This window comes from Lacerta agilis, chromosome 6, assembly GCF_009819535.1.
Source record: "Lacerta agilis isolate rLacAgi1 chromosome 6, rLacAgi1.pri, whole genome shotgun sequence".
Classification (NCBI taxonomy): domain Eukaryota; kingdom Metazoa; phylum Chordata; class Lepidosauria; order Squamata; family Lacertidae; genus Lacerta; species Lacerta agilis.
Window position 1 is genome coordinate 41,476,486 of NC_046317.1, and position 15,229 is coordinate 41,491,714.

The 15,229-nt window shown below is 43.1% G+C and overlaps 1 protein-coding gene across 4 annotated transcripts in view; it reads left to right on the forward strand.

Moving 5' to 3' along the window:
• BEND5 (BEN domain containing 5) overlaps positions 1-14,997 on the forward strand; it is a 449,709-nt gene extending 434,712 nt beyond the window's left edge. For 2 of the 4 annotated variants that reach the window (XM_033152184.1, XM_033152185.1), the window contains 3 exons: positions 6,871-7,016; positions 7,582-7,795; positions 14,503-14,994. In XM_033152184.1, the coding sequence (XP_033008075.1) occupies positions 6,871-7,016; positions 7,582-7,795; positions 14,503-14,663 (521 nt within the window). In that variant the 3' untranslated portion in view covers positions 14,664-14,994. Of the gene's footprint in view, positions 1-6,870; positions 7,017-7,581; positions 7,796-14,502 lie in introns of all 4 variants that reach the window. The other 2 variants (XM_033152183.1, XM_033152186.1) reach the window with 2 other exon arrangements.
• Positions 14,998-15,229: the final 232 nt, after the last annotated feature.

Sequence of the window (15,229 nt, forward strand, 5' to 3'; positions counted from 1 at the left end):
TGTAACATGTCTGCGACATCATTTATTGCAGCTTAAGTATTGTGACCAAAACTATTGGTAGAATGACAAAGGGAATCCAATAAATATCTTGAATATACGAGTTCCATCATACAGCAGGATCCATGCATGTGTACTTGGAATCTCACTGTTCAGCAGGACTTGCTTTCAGATAAGTGTTCATATGATTGGAGAACCATAAGCCAAACTTTCAAAATGATCTCCTTGAGCAAACAACATTTGCTCCAATTTATTTTTCAGTTCCATATCTGTAAATTCATTGATTTTTAAAATTCAATTTAGATTTTCTCAAAATGTATACTATCTACAACTTTGTTTGGTTTACACAAAACCAAAGACACTTTTGCCACATTTGGACAGTCAGGTACTGACTTGACAAACAAGGCGTGCGGCACTATTAAGAGTGTGTTTCCAGTGTTTCAAAGTCTCCAGATAGGGGTATAGTTGTACCTTGGTTCTTGAACGTAATCCGTTCCTGAAGTCCGTTTGACTTATGAAAACCTTTGAAAACCAAGGCGTGGCTTCCGATTGGCTGCAGGAGCTTCTTGCACTCAATTGGAAGCTGTGGAAGCTGTGTTGGATGTTCAGCTTCCAAAAAACGTTTGCAAACTGGAACACTCACTTCCGGGTTTGCAGTGTTCTGCAGCCAAAATGTACAAGTACCAAGACGTTTGAGAACCAAGGTGCTCCTTTAGGTAACCTCATCTCAAGATGTCCAGGGCTTTATATGCCAATAGTAAAGGTAAAGGGACCCCTGACCGTTAGGTCAAGTCGCGGACGACTCAGGTTGTGGTGCTCATCTCACCTTATTGGCCGAGGGAGCCGGCGTACAGCTTCCGGGTTATGTGGCTAGCATGACTAAGCCGCTTCTGGCGAACCAGACCAGCGCACGGAAATGCCATTTGCCTTCCCGCCAGAGTGGTACCTGTTTATCTACTTGCACTTTGACGTGCTTTCAAACTCTTCCGCAGCCTTGCTGTGGCATTATGCACTAGCAACAGCTTCTACATCAACCTTAAGGGAAGCTCCACAAAGAGTTCATTGCGGTAATCTAATCTGGAGACTTCCCAGGCTTTGACCACTTGACATAGGCTATTCCAATAAAGGGATGGCCATATCTGTTGCACCAACCAAACTAGCAGAAGGTGCTCCTTTTCCACTGGTTCTCCAGTGACAAAGATGGATCCAGGAGCACCGCTAAACTACTTACTTGCTCCTTCACAGAGTGAAACCCCATTTAGAACAGTCAGCTGATCTTTTCCTGGGCCTGGGAAGTGGTCCTAAACAGAACCTTAATCCTAACCAGAATTCACGCTCAGTTTATTGACCCTCATCCAGCCCATCATGGTACCTAAGCACTTACCCAGTTCCTGCATAGTCACTTAATTCAGAAAAAGAGTTGAGTTATGTTTTGTCGCTCATGTGATGTGACAGAAAATAAATAATAAAAGCAAAAACAACCCAATAACCCCCCCTCCACACCATATTTTAAAAAGGCATCAGATGTCCTGGTTAAAGGGGAATGTTTTCATCTGGTGCCTTAAAGGGGTATAATGAAAGTGCCAGCTGAACTTCCCTGGGGAGAGCATTCCACAAATGGGGATCCACTGCAGAAAAGGCCCATTCTCATGTTGCCACCCTCCGGAGCTGCCATGGAGGTGACACAAAGAAGAGCATCAGGGGATGATCTCAGAGTTCATATGGAGAGAAGCAGTCCAATAAACTGTTTGATCTACAGGCTTTCTGCTAGACTACTGCTAAGCCACTGCCACAACAGATTGGATCTGTGCATACATATGCCATGCTCATCTTTCAGTCGTGTTACTCTACAAATAGCTCTTATTCTCAGTGTTCAGTCCTCTGTGCAACTTTTTTTTGGTTACCTTTCTGTTTTGGAAGTTGTGACACATCTCTTAGCATCTGACGTCTTTTCCACTGAGAAGTATTATGAAAAGGTTCTGTTCAGTTCCCTCTTCTAAGCACGATGTCGTAATTTTCTACTTGATATTCCCCTGCTTATTCTTCTTTGAAGTTTCATTTAGCTCCTTGAAATATAGGGATGGCTGAGTGGCTTCTCTTACATTCTCCAGTACTGTGTGAATGGGTATTTGAAGAAAATATGAAAGTGTTAGATTTTTTCCCCCTCCAGTGTCTTGGAGTGTGCTGTCACTAAAGATGTGATGGCCCTATATTTTGACAAATCGGATTTCTTAATTATAGTAGCCAGTTACATTTAAAACAAGGAAGATAAATGTTTTGTTTCTTGGTAAGAGATAAGATGCAGTAATAAACAATATTTAGACTTGAAGTTTAATTTTTAAAGAAAACTATTAGAGTTTTACCAGATATTTCATTAGCTACCTGTCCATTCTCTGCCAGTTCGCTGACCTTCATTGCCACCTATGGCTATTCAGCTAAATACAGGTCTAATTTAGGAAAAGGACTGGTGAGAAGGTACTTTTCTATTTTTACCACAAATACCTTTCAGAATCAAAGCGTTGAGAAGCAAACATACTTCCTTATGAGAGTGTATAGGTAGTACTCTTTCCCTAAGTGATCTAATGTCAGGTGTGTCAGGAGATAAAAACTAGTTTCCATAAATTTTTAGAAGGCATAAGCAGGTGAAGGTGAAGGGAAGCAGAAAGGATTAATTTCTGCATATTTCATTTTGTTTCCTTTTGATAGAGAAACATTCTAAGAGCTGAGAAGCCCAGTTCATATTTTTTGCACACACTCTAAAATCCCAAGCCTGTGCTCTTTTGATCTCTTAAATATTGTATGTTGGACTCTTACCACTTCAAATACATCTCAGAAAGTGTGAATCTACATTCAAGGCTTTCCCTGCTATCTTTTTGAAAGAAAACTTAGGCTGTGCTCTTATGTTGTAGTGTGTACTGGAATTAAAGTAGCAAATCAGTGGGTCCCTGTCCATGCGGAAGTCCCAGTTGTGCCTGCTGCCTGGGAAAGCAGCAGGAGAGCAAAGCATTGGCAGCAGCTGGATTGTAGTCTGGCTCACCCACCATCTGGCTGTGCTGCAGCCCAGGGCCTACCGTGGGAGCTGTAACTCTAATTAAAGGTCTGGCCCAGACTTCAATGTTGCTGTTTTCAACCGCTGGTGAAACCGCCATCGCACTCTGCCCTGCCAGAGGGAGAATCGAGCTGAATCGGCAAGGGGCTGATATCACTCGTTCCTTCCTCCGCTTCTTTATGAAGCCCACCCTTCCCAGCAGAGAGAGCCCCAACCTTGCCTGGCTGCCTTCTCCGGGAGGGGGGGGGTGCTGCCCCTTTCCTCCCAGAAAGATGGATCCCACCATGGAAGGCAGGCCAGGCAGTGTAGGGGCTCTTTGATGCTGCTGGTGGGCCCAGTGCTCGCCAGCAGCCCTTGTCCATAAGACCTGGATAGTGTAGCTTTGCAGCCCGTGCCTTGCAGACTTCGCCAGGAATGTGGGCTGCGTCATTCCTCCTGGGGTGAACGACCCCCCCCCCCCGAGGAGAGAGACAGTGCACCCACACAGGTAAAGGCAGTCAAAAACATGGAGCCTGACAGGTTCCATGCAGTTGGCTACTGCTGCTTGGTCTGACTTTGGGGAGTGGGGGGTAAGCTGGCAAGGTAGCTCCCCACCCCCCTGCCAGCGAAGGCAGAGGGAGCTTGGCCAAGGAGCCTCAAGGTCCTTGCTGCTCCAGCGCAAGCGGCAGGGGACTCGGGGCTGGCTCCACTGGGAGCAGGAGCTCTGCTGCCACCAGGGGAGCCTGGCCAAGGGGTCTTGGGGCTCACTCAGCTGGGGGCAGGAGCCTTTCCACCCCCCAGCTGAACAGCAGGCTGGGGCCAGCTGTATTGGCCACAGCCCGTGAGGTGCTGGGCTGAAAGCACCTGAACTCCCATGATGAGAGCTGCAGGAGTTTCACCCGGTATCTTGCCAGCTGGGGCCAATGCAGCTTTTTTCAACATCGCTGTATATCGTCAAACCGTGATGTTTGGCTGGTCATACACCATGATGTTGAAAACCCAATATTGTCCAGCCCTTGAGTGAGGTACAGCCACAAGCTTTTATGCAGGCACCAGCTTTTAGGTGCCTCTGGGCAGAAATGTGGCTGCATTGTGAAAAACAGTCTGCTGCTACTAGTCCCCTCCCTTTAGCCAATAGATTCATATATCCACCATGGCTGTCTGTTGGTGATGGTAGCCAAGAATATCAGTTTGCAGTGTCCCACAGGGCCAATGCTAGACACAGTCTTTGCCATGAGTTAAATGTATCACCTGAAAGTTATCTTACTGTATAGCCTGGTAATATTTTATCCCAGAATGCTACCCTTGGGGACTTTGAAATAACAAAAATGATGCACAAGAAACTTAGGAAGCAAAACTATGGAAAAAATATCTAGCACTGTTGTATTTATTTTCTAATTTTGTTCTGGATGTTCTGCACCTCACAAATGAAAATATTTTTTCACTGATACAGGGATTTTCCTCATTCCACACTTGCGTTTGCTAGGTTAAGATAATTTTGTTGATTTTCAGAAACCTCCCATTACTGCACAATTTCTTTCTTGCTTACCAAAGCACAAAAGGCACAAAGAGAGAGAAACTTTAAAAGTAGGCATGGTGCATGGCAAATTAGGCACGCAACACCAATTAGCAAAAGCACAGTAAAAGGAATTGCATGTCTAATTCACAACACGCTGTGCTGTAAATGCAACTCTTAGTAGTTTGTGAAATCACTGTGAAGTTTATCTAGTTAGAAGAGGCTTTGATTTTGGAAATAAAACTATCTAGAGAGATAGACTCTTAATTTTACTGCTTTCTGTCAGTGGCTCCTAAGTAATAGAACCTCCTTTATATATTTATTTTCTAGGGGTACTGTGAATTGCTGTTTTGGTAGAGGTTACTAGTCATGCTATGTTAGGAAGAGTTTAATTTCATACGTATAAATATATTATCAGCAAACAGCAGAAGGCCACCAAATAGAAATAGCATAATGGTTGCTGGTCAGATAACCTTTTCTTTTTACAAATAAATATTTAGTGTCCACATTTTTGGTTGTCTGTATTATTTCTCCATGCTGCAAGAATTGTATGTACAGTAGCTAAGGGAAATGCTGTTCACACTCCCGTTATTGCCTGTCCCTTGAATTGTTGATACAGGAGTGAGCTAGTCTCTTCTCAGGTTCTCCAGTTGCAGAATTTCTACATTCAGCCAGGGAAGGATTGAAGAGAAAGCCCTGGCTTAGCATCATTATGGTAGCTGAGTTGGAAGCAAGCACTTCCTGCTCAGTTTATGCAAAGGGATAGGCAGGACAACTCTGCAGAAGCTGCTGCTGTGTCCAAGAGCTATTGGCTGCAGTGCAGACTTCCTCAAAGTTCTCCCGTGCACCCAGTCTCCTACCCTAACACCACTTGCTCTTGGGGGGGGGGCAAAGGGAGACTCAGTCTTGCCCTCTGGTTTTGAAGCAACCAGGATGAGTGAAGGGGAATTGGGCTTGGAGATAGCACATACCTTTTGACATGTTGCCTCTGGGCCCAGTTTCTACCCTCTCCACCATACATGGCTTTGGAGATACATTGTGTCTCCTTCCCTTCCTCTGTCTGCACTGGAGAGAGCAGGAAGGTTCAATCCTGCTGTGTGCTGCTTTACTTCACACTAGTGAAGCGGACCCCTTGCAGTCAGCAGTATTGAACCCTCCACTTGCTACCACCCCTTTGGGGAATATGTGTGCTGATCCCAAGGGTAATCCAAGAAGCGAGATCCAGGTCTGATCCAGGGTCCAAAGAGTCAGCGAGGCGTCAGTCTGGCAAAGCCAAGGCAGGATACAGGGCAGGAAACCAGGCAAGATCAGGAACAGGATCACAGGCAGAAATCTGGCAAACAGCAATGTTGCTCCCGCAACCTGGGGCGCCGTCCGACAGCCTTTTATCTATGACGAGGTAATGGCCGGTCCCGATCCTCTGACAACTCGCCACCCTGTCTCGCCCGAAGGCAAGCACTCCTCCTGCAAGCACTCAGGTCTCTCCTCCTCTCAGACCTGAGTCTCTGCAGCTTGGGAGACACCGGTGGGTTACTAGACCCAGGGGCCACCTCAGTCTCTCCTGACCCTGCCGGTAGTGGAGCAGCTGTCAGTGATGACCCAGCTGACGGCAACGAGGTATTCCCCGCATCTGGAGCCAGGACAGGCTCAGGCCCCTGACTCGGCCCAGCTGGTGCTTGTTGCAAGGGAACCTGTGCAGACTGGGGCTCTTCAGGATCAGGCCCCAGACTTGGTTCAGATGATGTCTGAGGCAGAGGAGACTCAGTGCAGATTGAGACTCCTCTAGTTCTGAGTCTGAGTCCCAGGCCATCACTATATGCTTATGAAGCAACACCCAGCAGGATTGCAAGGTAGGTTCTATCCTGCTAGCTGCAAGGCGCTGCTTTGCAAGCATGTTCCCTGCAGGGAAGGCACTTGAAAAGCAGCACCCAGCAGGATTGTGTACTCTGCTTGTTTAAGCCTGCTGGCTACAGGGCAAATCACTCAGCTGGATCAAACCTTCCTATTCTCCACAGTGTGATCAGGGACAGTGGAATGAGGCACAGTGTCTCCTCCTTTCCTCACCCTCACTCCTGACCATATGTTGACTTTACCCCTGAATGTGCACTCCTCCATTGTCTCCCAAGACAGACTGATGCCAACAACAATTGGATGTTGCCCATAGCTGGATCAATCTGGGATAGAGTTATGCTTTCCTTGTACTGAATATGGATTACATGTTTTGAGCTCTGGGATTTTGAGTTAGATCCAGTTTTTTTATAGAATCAGTGTAATCTGTTTAAATTAATGCTGTTTGATATACTGAAATGCTGTTTTCTGGACTGTGTAGGTCCTGCGCTAGACCTTGAAAAAGTTAAGCCAGAATCCATTGAGCCTGAGCCTGAGCCTGAAGTACAGAATGCTTCCAGTGAGGAAGCAAATACATCAACTGCTGCTGTTCCAGCAATGGACAAATATATTCTTGAGAATGGAAAGGTAATTTAGGAGGCTACTTCATAAATATTTGTCATGTGGAATTTAGGTGGATTTCATGTCACTCATATCAGGCCAAGAGAATTCTAGAAGATCTTTACAGACATTTCTTGAGTTAATGGTTTCCTTTCCTGGTGGTTTTTGCATTTGTTCAGATCACACACCTGATGAAAACCATAGCTTTAGAAGAGCTGGAATGTCTTCCCGTGTGTTAGACAAGGTTATGTGAGAGATTTTGAAAGTAACTCGAAACTCCTAGATCTGATTCATAGATATCTATGTCTGTATATGTTTTTTGAAGACTAGTATTTCAATCATAGTTCAGCCTATATGGTTGTATGAATTCACTTTCTGATATAATTGTTTGTAGAACAACTTGCTTTCAGTTTACATGAATGTACACAGAACTCAGTTTCAAGTAATTCTAAAATTTCATACCTTGAGATATTACAGGAGTATTATTTTTTAAGAGTAGTGTCTGGTTCTTATGAAATAAACAAATCACTACTAATCTGGATGCTCTTTGCTTTTTGAAAACTGACTGCATTTCCCTCCCTTTACACTTCAGGTCCATCTTGGCTGCGACATCTGGGTAGATGGGGAGAGATGGCACCAACTGCAAGTAGCGCAAGGGGATTCAAAGTTTACAAAAAATTTAGCGGTTATGATCTGGGGAACAGATGTTCTTAAGAACAGAAGCGTCACAGGAATCGCCACCAAAAAAAAGAAAGATGCCGTTCCCAAACCTCCTCTGTCCCCTCACAAATTAAGCATTGTCAGAGGTACGTGACTTGGAGCATGTAATACTGCTGTGATGAAATGGGAGAATCTTTCTTCCTTTTTTTATTACTCAAATATGCAGGACAATTCAACATTCCAATTACACCGTTGTGGGCAGGAGAGATATGCTGTTGCTACACTAACAGAAAAGCCCATATATCCTATGCATGCTTAACCCAGGAGAGGAGGGGAAAAACACATAACCAGTTTTTCCTTAATGGTGGGAAAGCAACTTGCTATCCCTACTCACTCATGAGTGAACAACCATTGAAAGCACTACTTCAGGCTTCCTTCCTTCCCCTCTCAGAGTCCCATCCTGAGGCCAGATCCTACTTGAGTACGATCCTACCAACAGCAACAACAACAACAAAATACATGTTGCAGAATCATAGCCTTTATTCAACTCAGCGCATCTGGGATAGAGTGGACCCTGAAAGAGAAAATCACTTTTCTGGGATGGCCAATCATTCACCCTAGCAGGTTCTTTATGACAGTTGCTCAGTAGACAGAAGAGCAGGTTATCCTTGTGGCACCAGCTGCATCCTAGGGACAACTTCATCTGTTTTGTGTCTGTGATGAATCTTCCAAGGATGTATGCACATGCTTGGAACAAGTAGGATACTATGAGCAAAAGCTAGAAATGTCCTTGCCAGAGTGGTGCATGCTCTGGTTATCTCCCGCTTGGACTACTGCAATGCGCTCTACGTGGGGCTACCTTTGAAGGTGACCCGGAAACTGCAATTAATCCAGAATGCGGCAGCTAGACTGGTGACTGGGAGTGGCCGCCGGGACCACATAACACCGGTCCTGAGAGATCTGCATTGGCTCCCAATACGTTTCCGAGCACAATTCAAAGTGTTGGTGTTGACCTTTAAAGCCCTAAACGGCCTCGGTCCTGTATACCTGAAGGAGCGTCTCCACCCCCATCATTCAGCCCGGACACTGAGATCCAGCACCGAGGGCCTTCTGGCGGTTCCCTCACTGCGAGAAGCAAAGCTACAGGGAACCAGACAGAGGGCCTTCTCGGTAGTGGCGCCCGCCCTGTGGAACGCCCTCCCATCAGGGGTCAGAGAAATAAACAACTACCTGTCATTTAGAAAATAAAGGCAGCCCTGTTTAGGGAAGTTTTTAATTTGTGACTTTGTAGTGTATTTTGGTATTTGTTGGAGGCCGCCCAGAGTGGCTGGGGAGACCCGGCCAGATGGGCGGGGTATAAATAATAAATTATTATTATTAAATTATTATTATAGTCTCTACTGCTTGTCATGCGTTGGACCTTTCTCATGGTTTGTGCAGAATGAGGTTTCAAGTGGATCCTGTATCTGTTAAGAGAAGAGAGTCACTGACAGGGAACAATGAGCAATAGTCAGCAGCCCATAGCCACTGAAGCTGGAGCAGGTGTTTTGGGGTGAGTGAGAAGACAGGGTCTGATGACATCTGTATGATGTCCTACATGCCCATTCATAGAATACATGAATTGTAGAGTTGGAAGGGAACCTGAGGGTTATCTAGCCAAACCCCCTGTGATGCAGGAATCTCATCTAAATCATACATGACAGATGACCATTCAACCTCTGCTTAAAAACCTTCAAGAACGGAAAGTCCATCACCTTTCATTGGAGTCTGTTCCACTGTGGGACTGCTCTTACTGTTAGAAAGTTCTTCCTGATGTTTAGTTGGAATCTCCTTTTTGAGTCCTCTGGAGCAGGAGAAAAGAAGTTTGCTCCATCTGCCATGTGACATTTGAAGATGGCTATCATGTCTCCTCTTTAGCAGGCTAAACATACCCAATTCCCTCAACCATTCCTCCTAAGGCTTGGTTTCCAGACCAAGTTGTGCTTCCCCTGTGTTGGGTTTATATGCTAGTAGTAGTGTGCTGTGATTGGGTGCTGAGTTACACTGTGTCATATGGCCTTTCATATGATGACAAAAGGGATGCAGACGGCTGTGTGGTCTAAACCACTGAGCCTCTTGGGCTTGCCAATCGGAAGGTTGGTGGTTCGAATCCCTGCGACGGGGTAAGCTCCCATTGCTCTGTCCCAGCTCCTGCCAACCTAGCAGTTCGAAAGCACGCCACTGCAAGTAGATAAATAGGTACCGCTGCAGCGGGAAGGAAAACAGTGTTTCTGTGCGCTTTGGCACTCGTCACGGTCCTCCGTGTGGCAGTAGCAGTTTAGTCATGCTGTCTGTGAACAAACGCTGGCTCCCTCGGCCTGAAAGTGAGATGAGCACTGCAACCGCATAGTCGCCTTTGACTGGACTTAACCATCCAGGATCCTTTACCTTACCTTTACCTTCATGCACTATTTTTCGTTTCCCACCCCTTCCCATCTAAGTCAGTGGGAGGAAAATTGCATCATGGCTGGGCATGATGTAATGTTCAGCTGTTGATGGGGCCATGTCTGTAGTCTGGAGAATTGTAGGTCGTAGTGTCTCCTGCCCTGTCCTGCCCATAGCTCTGCCCTGTTTTAGCCATTCTGTTGATGTATTTGATATTTTCACTAGGGTGTCTGTCATGGTAGTGATGTGTTCTACTAGCACTTGTGCCATATTCTCTGGCCCTCAACCAGTGGATCTTGATCATATGAGGACACCTTTAGTTAATCATTGCATTGAGACTTTGTTAAGATATTCTCTCTCACAAAAAAATAGTATAGCTACATACATACAAAAGTATGTGTAGATATAAAGCCTTCCACTTCTCTAATCTCCAAATTTTCATTCAAAATGCAGACAGAGGATCTACAATCCATTTTAAAGAAGAAAACAGACACCTTAAGGCAGTTTGATAAGTAGAAAGGCATTGCCATACTTAATCTGGCATTTGAACGAAAATCCCTGCTTCCGAAAATAAAACTAATATGAAATTTTGTTTGACAGCACCTTTAGAAATGGTAACAGAGTATGCATGTCTTACTATCTTTTTCAATCAAGGAACTATGTTTCAAAGCTTTTTCAAATTTGGTTGCAATCCAGAAAAAAATAAACCCAGTTAAAAATGCATTGAAATAGATGCAACTTAAGTACTTAATTAATGTTCTTAATCGTACAATTAATGTGCTTAATTGTACAATCCTATGTATACTTACTCAGAAGCAAATCCTATTGTATTCAGTGAGGTTTACTCCTTAAAACGTATGCTTAGGATTGAATATGTAGGCTTTAATTTCAATGCGATTTAGGTGCACCTTATATATTCTGACCTGCATACTTTATATTAGGGACAGGAAACCTGTGACCCTCCAGATGTTGCTGGACTACAGCTCTCATCATCTCTGACCATTGGTTGTGTTGCCTGGGCCTATCATGGAAATTGTAGTCTGGCAGCATTTGGAGGGCATCTCTACTTAATGTATTCAGATTTCTCCTTGGCCGTGGTGAATTGACTTTTTATGTTAGCCTTGTTCCCACATACCATGTCTTGATGTGTATCCATGTATAGCATTCCTTCCAGTAGCACCTTAGAGAACAACTAAGTTTGTTCTTGGTATGAGCTTTCGTGTGCATGCACACTTCTTTCAGTGTGCATGCACATGAAAGCTCATACCAAGAACAAACTTAGTTGGTCTCTAAGGTGCTACTGGGAGGAATTTATTTTTTATTTTGTTTTGACTATGGCAGACCAACACGGCTACCTACCTGTAACATGTATAGCATAATCACTTCTTTTTATCACTGAAAGAGAATACATAATCACAAGGAACCCTCAAACATTCTTTGCACATCATCTAAGTCAGGTACTTTCTAAATGGTGCATAAGGATATAAATATCAGTTCTCCGTAGCTTAAGAAAACAAGTGGATTCACTAAGTATTATGCACATCCAATTCAATGCATAGTACAAGAGAGGGTAAGCCCCACTTCATCTGTTAACCAGGGACACAGATATATGTGCACAGCAACTCCTTGTAGCACTTGAAGAAACCATGTTGACAAGGCTGGTCCGCACACCAGCACTGCAAGACTGTATGGCAGGTTATCATTGGCATGGAAACCAATGATGTTACTGGAGCAGCTCTTATGAATAGGAAGTTAACTTGGAGTGGTGCAGAAACTGCTTTCAGTCAAGGAAAGAAAAAAATTGAGATGCTCCGAGTGCTACTGAGAAGGAGCAGAAATGAGCATGGAGAATGGCTGTAGCTCAGTGGCATAGCAAATGCTTTGAACGCAGGTTGAAGAGCCCAGGTTGACTCTCTGCTATCTCAGGGTAGGACTGGAAAAGACACCTATGTGACTTGCAGCAGCTCAGCAGTGTTCACTGTGAAGAGTACTGAGCTATATGAATCCACTGTCTCACTTGGTATACTATAAAGACATCTTCCTGTGCTGCTAGATATAATCCTGTGGAGCCCAATAGCTAGGAGCTCTTTCCTTTCTCCCAAAATATTTTTAGTTATGGAGCGGCATCAGGTTTAGTTAATCAGCTGTCTTGTGTTTCTGGGCTCTCAAGCCAATGTTCTGGGAATGAGTAAAATTGGTAGTCTTCAGGGAAGCTGACTTTGTGGCTCCTTAAACCCTAGTAACAGCTGAAGTCTACAGAGTAAGCTGAGTTGTCGCTCAACATTCTGCAACTGTTTAACAACTCCTTTCTAAACTTAAGATCCTCCACTGGCTATTTTGTGTCTATGAATTTTTAGTGAAATCAGTGGAACTTTCACACTCATTGCTGATCATCAGGGTTATCTCTGTAGGCAGTGATGCAACAATGCACTTGGACCAGATCTGTGTGCTCGTCAAGGTTTATTGTACTGTTTTTTCCCCCTCACTGGCAAGACTGTGAGATGGTTTTTAACTTTGGGATGATGGTTCATCTGGGAATCATGCTGGAAATAAAACAGCAATAATGCACAGTAATAACTTGAATTTCCCTCTCTTTGTGTTTGTGCATTGTTTTTCAGTTCAAATATTCAGTGTTCTAGTACTGAAGAAGGCGTGGGAGGTACTTTTCCTTGATCACAGTTCATCTGTCAGTGTTTAAATTAGAACACCATTTTTAGCCACGGTTCTTCCCCCAGCTCTTTCAGACCTCATTTTAATGCATATTGGCAGCTACCCTTTTCAGCTTAGATTATAACTAGGATTTTAAATATATTTTTCATTGTCCAATATTTTTTGCATTTCAAGATGAGAGCTCGTAAAATCCATGTTTGATGTGGTTTTTACTTTTATTCTCTGGTCCTAGAATAGCTTCCTTAAAATACATCTTTTTTAAAAAATGGAGTAAAGCCTTAATGGGGCTAATATGTCTTTCTGTTTAGTAGTCTCTGTTGTGTAGTTTATTTTAAGGAAGTTATTAAAAGGTATGGTATGCAAACACTGTAAACCCTGTCACTGAAAAATAACCTTTTCTAAAACTTCTGAAAGGTGTCAGAGGAAACTGAAAAGGGTATAGAATATTTAATTGTCATAACTTTAATATGGTACATTAACAATGCTATAAAACTTGTTAATTAAGCGAATCTCCGTGGTTTTCTACCATATGAAGCAATAAATTGCTGGTGGGGAAAATACTAGGCAAAGCAGAAGTTGTTTAATCAGTTTGGAAGCCATTAAAGCAATAGTAAGGACCAGTGGGCACAATGGCTATGTTTTATGTTTTTTGCCACCGTGTGTGTGTGTGTGTGTGTGTGTGTGTGTTTATATACATATAGAGAGAGAGAGAGAGCGTGCATATGAAGTGCTAAGAGTAGCAGGGCTCACCCTTTTAAAGTTGTGCCTTTTTAACCAGGCTATTCGCAGTCTATTTATTCCTTCCAAAGTCTGGAACAAAGATTACAATGGCTTTATAGTTTCTGGATTATATCCTCATCTCTTTCAGGCCTGCTGCCTTCAACTATCCTTGGGCATTAAAGATGCAGCTACATTGCTTGGAAGTATCTTGACTACACCTTTCTTGTTTGCTCTTTTTCCAATAGAATATGTTGGCCAATGTAACCCTACTTCAATTGATGCTTTTAGAGCACCTCGAAAGTCCACCAGAGGAGGCTTCATAGTTCTTTGTCTGTCACAGAAGTGTGCTGCTGCTGCTGCTGCTGAAATAACGCATCACTTATTTGTTCAGCATAGGTCAGCTTCCACTTCTTCAGGCTACCAATGCTAGTGTGATTCAGGAAAACAAAATTTGAAAAAGTGGGAACATTTGTTGGAAATGACTAGGGAACCTGGTATCTGCAGCAGCAAAGGGAACATTGAGAAACATAGATTTTTCTCTGAAGTTTACTCATGTGACCATGGTTGTGTGATATAGTGGAAATGTTTAGCCTGGAAAAAAGACTTCAGAGCTAGAAAGTATAAATATGTGCTAAATGATGGTCAAATAATGCTATATGCATTCCTTTTTTGTGTAATCCTAAGCCTGTTTACTCAAAAGTGTTCTATGGAGAATGCATATGATTATATCCTTTAATTTTAATGGAGTTAAATGTTGGGTTGTGATTAGTAGCCTATGATTCAAACTTCAAATCAACCAGAAACATTTCACACTGCAGTATTAAATTGTAGCCGAAAGTATTATTGTACATTATTTTGTTCATGATCCAGAGATCTGCATGCACAAAACCATGTGCATAAGCCAGGTTTTTTGAAGTCTGTCAACAAATTGCTGCCCTCTTGCTATCTCTTGCATGTGCCTGTTACCTTGCTCAATCACATCTGCTATGTTTTACATTTGTTGAGGTGTCATTCTTAATGCCATTTTTCTTCATTTCAGAATGTTTGTATGACAGGATAGCACAAGAAACGGTGGACGAAACTGAAATTGCACAGAGACTCTCCAAAGTCAACAAGTACATTTGTGAAAAAATCATGGATATCAATAAATCATGTAAAAATGAAGAAAAAAGAGAAGCAAAATATAATTGGCAATTTTGAATTTTTAATAAAGCATTAGTGTTTTACTCTGGTGGTGGTCTTGATTTCATGGTGTTGGGCTGAAGGGCTAAAGTGACTTTTTGGTGTGGATTTTATTATGAAATACTGGCTTATTTTTAAACAGTTTTGAGAAACTACTCATCTAAGTACTACAGCAAAATAGAATCAAATTCCCTAGTTTTTTAAGGAAAGTGACATGCTGACTGTGGTTCAGCCTGTGGCAGATCATTTTGCAAGTCCCAGACCTATATACTACATTGTCATCCTATTGTTCCGTGGAATAAAGATGCTTCATTCACAAAGTAGTTTTCAAACAGCTTTCTTTTTAGTTGACTTGTTTCCTTTAATGAACTAAACACCTTCATGCTTTTTTCATAATGTTTTATTGGAATGCACACTTTTTAGAGTAGATACTATTAAAGACAGTATGATTGTTCCAGAGCACGTATGATATAGATTGTGCCCAAAATTGATTTGTTCAGTTTAAAACTATCTTTTATCTGCAAAATGTTGTATTTGAACTGTGGTTCCTGTTTAGTACGTATGTTGCAGTTATTCCTGGAGGT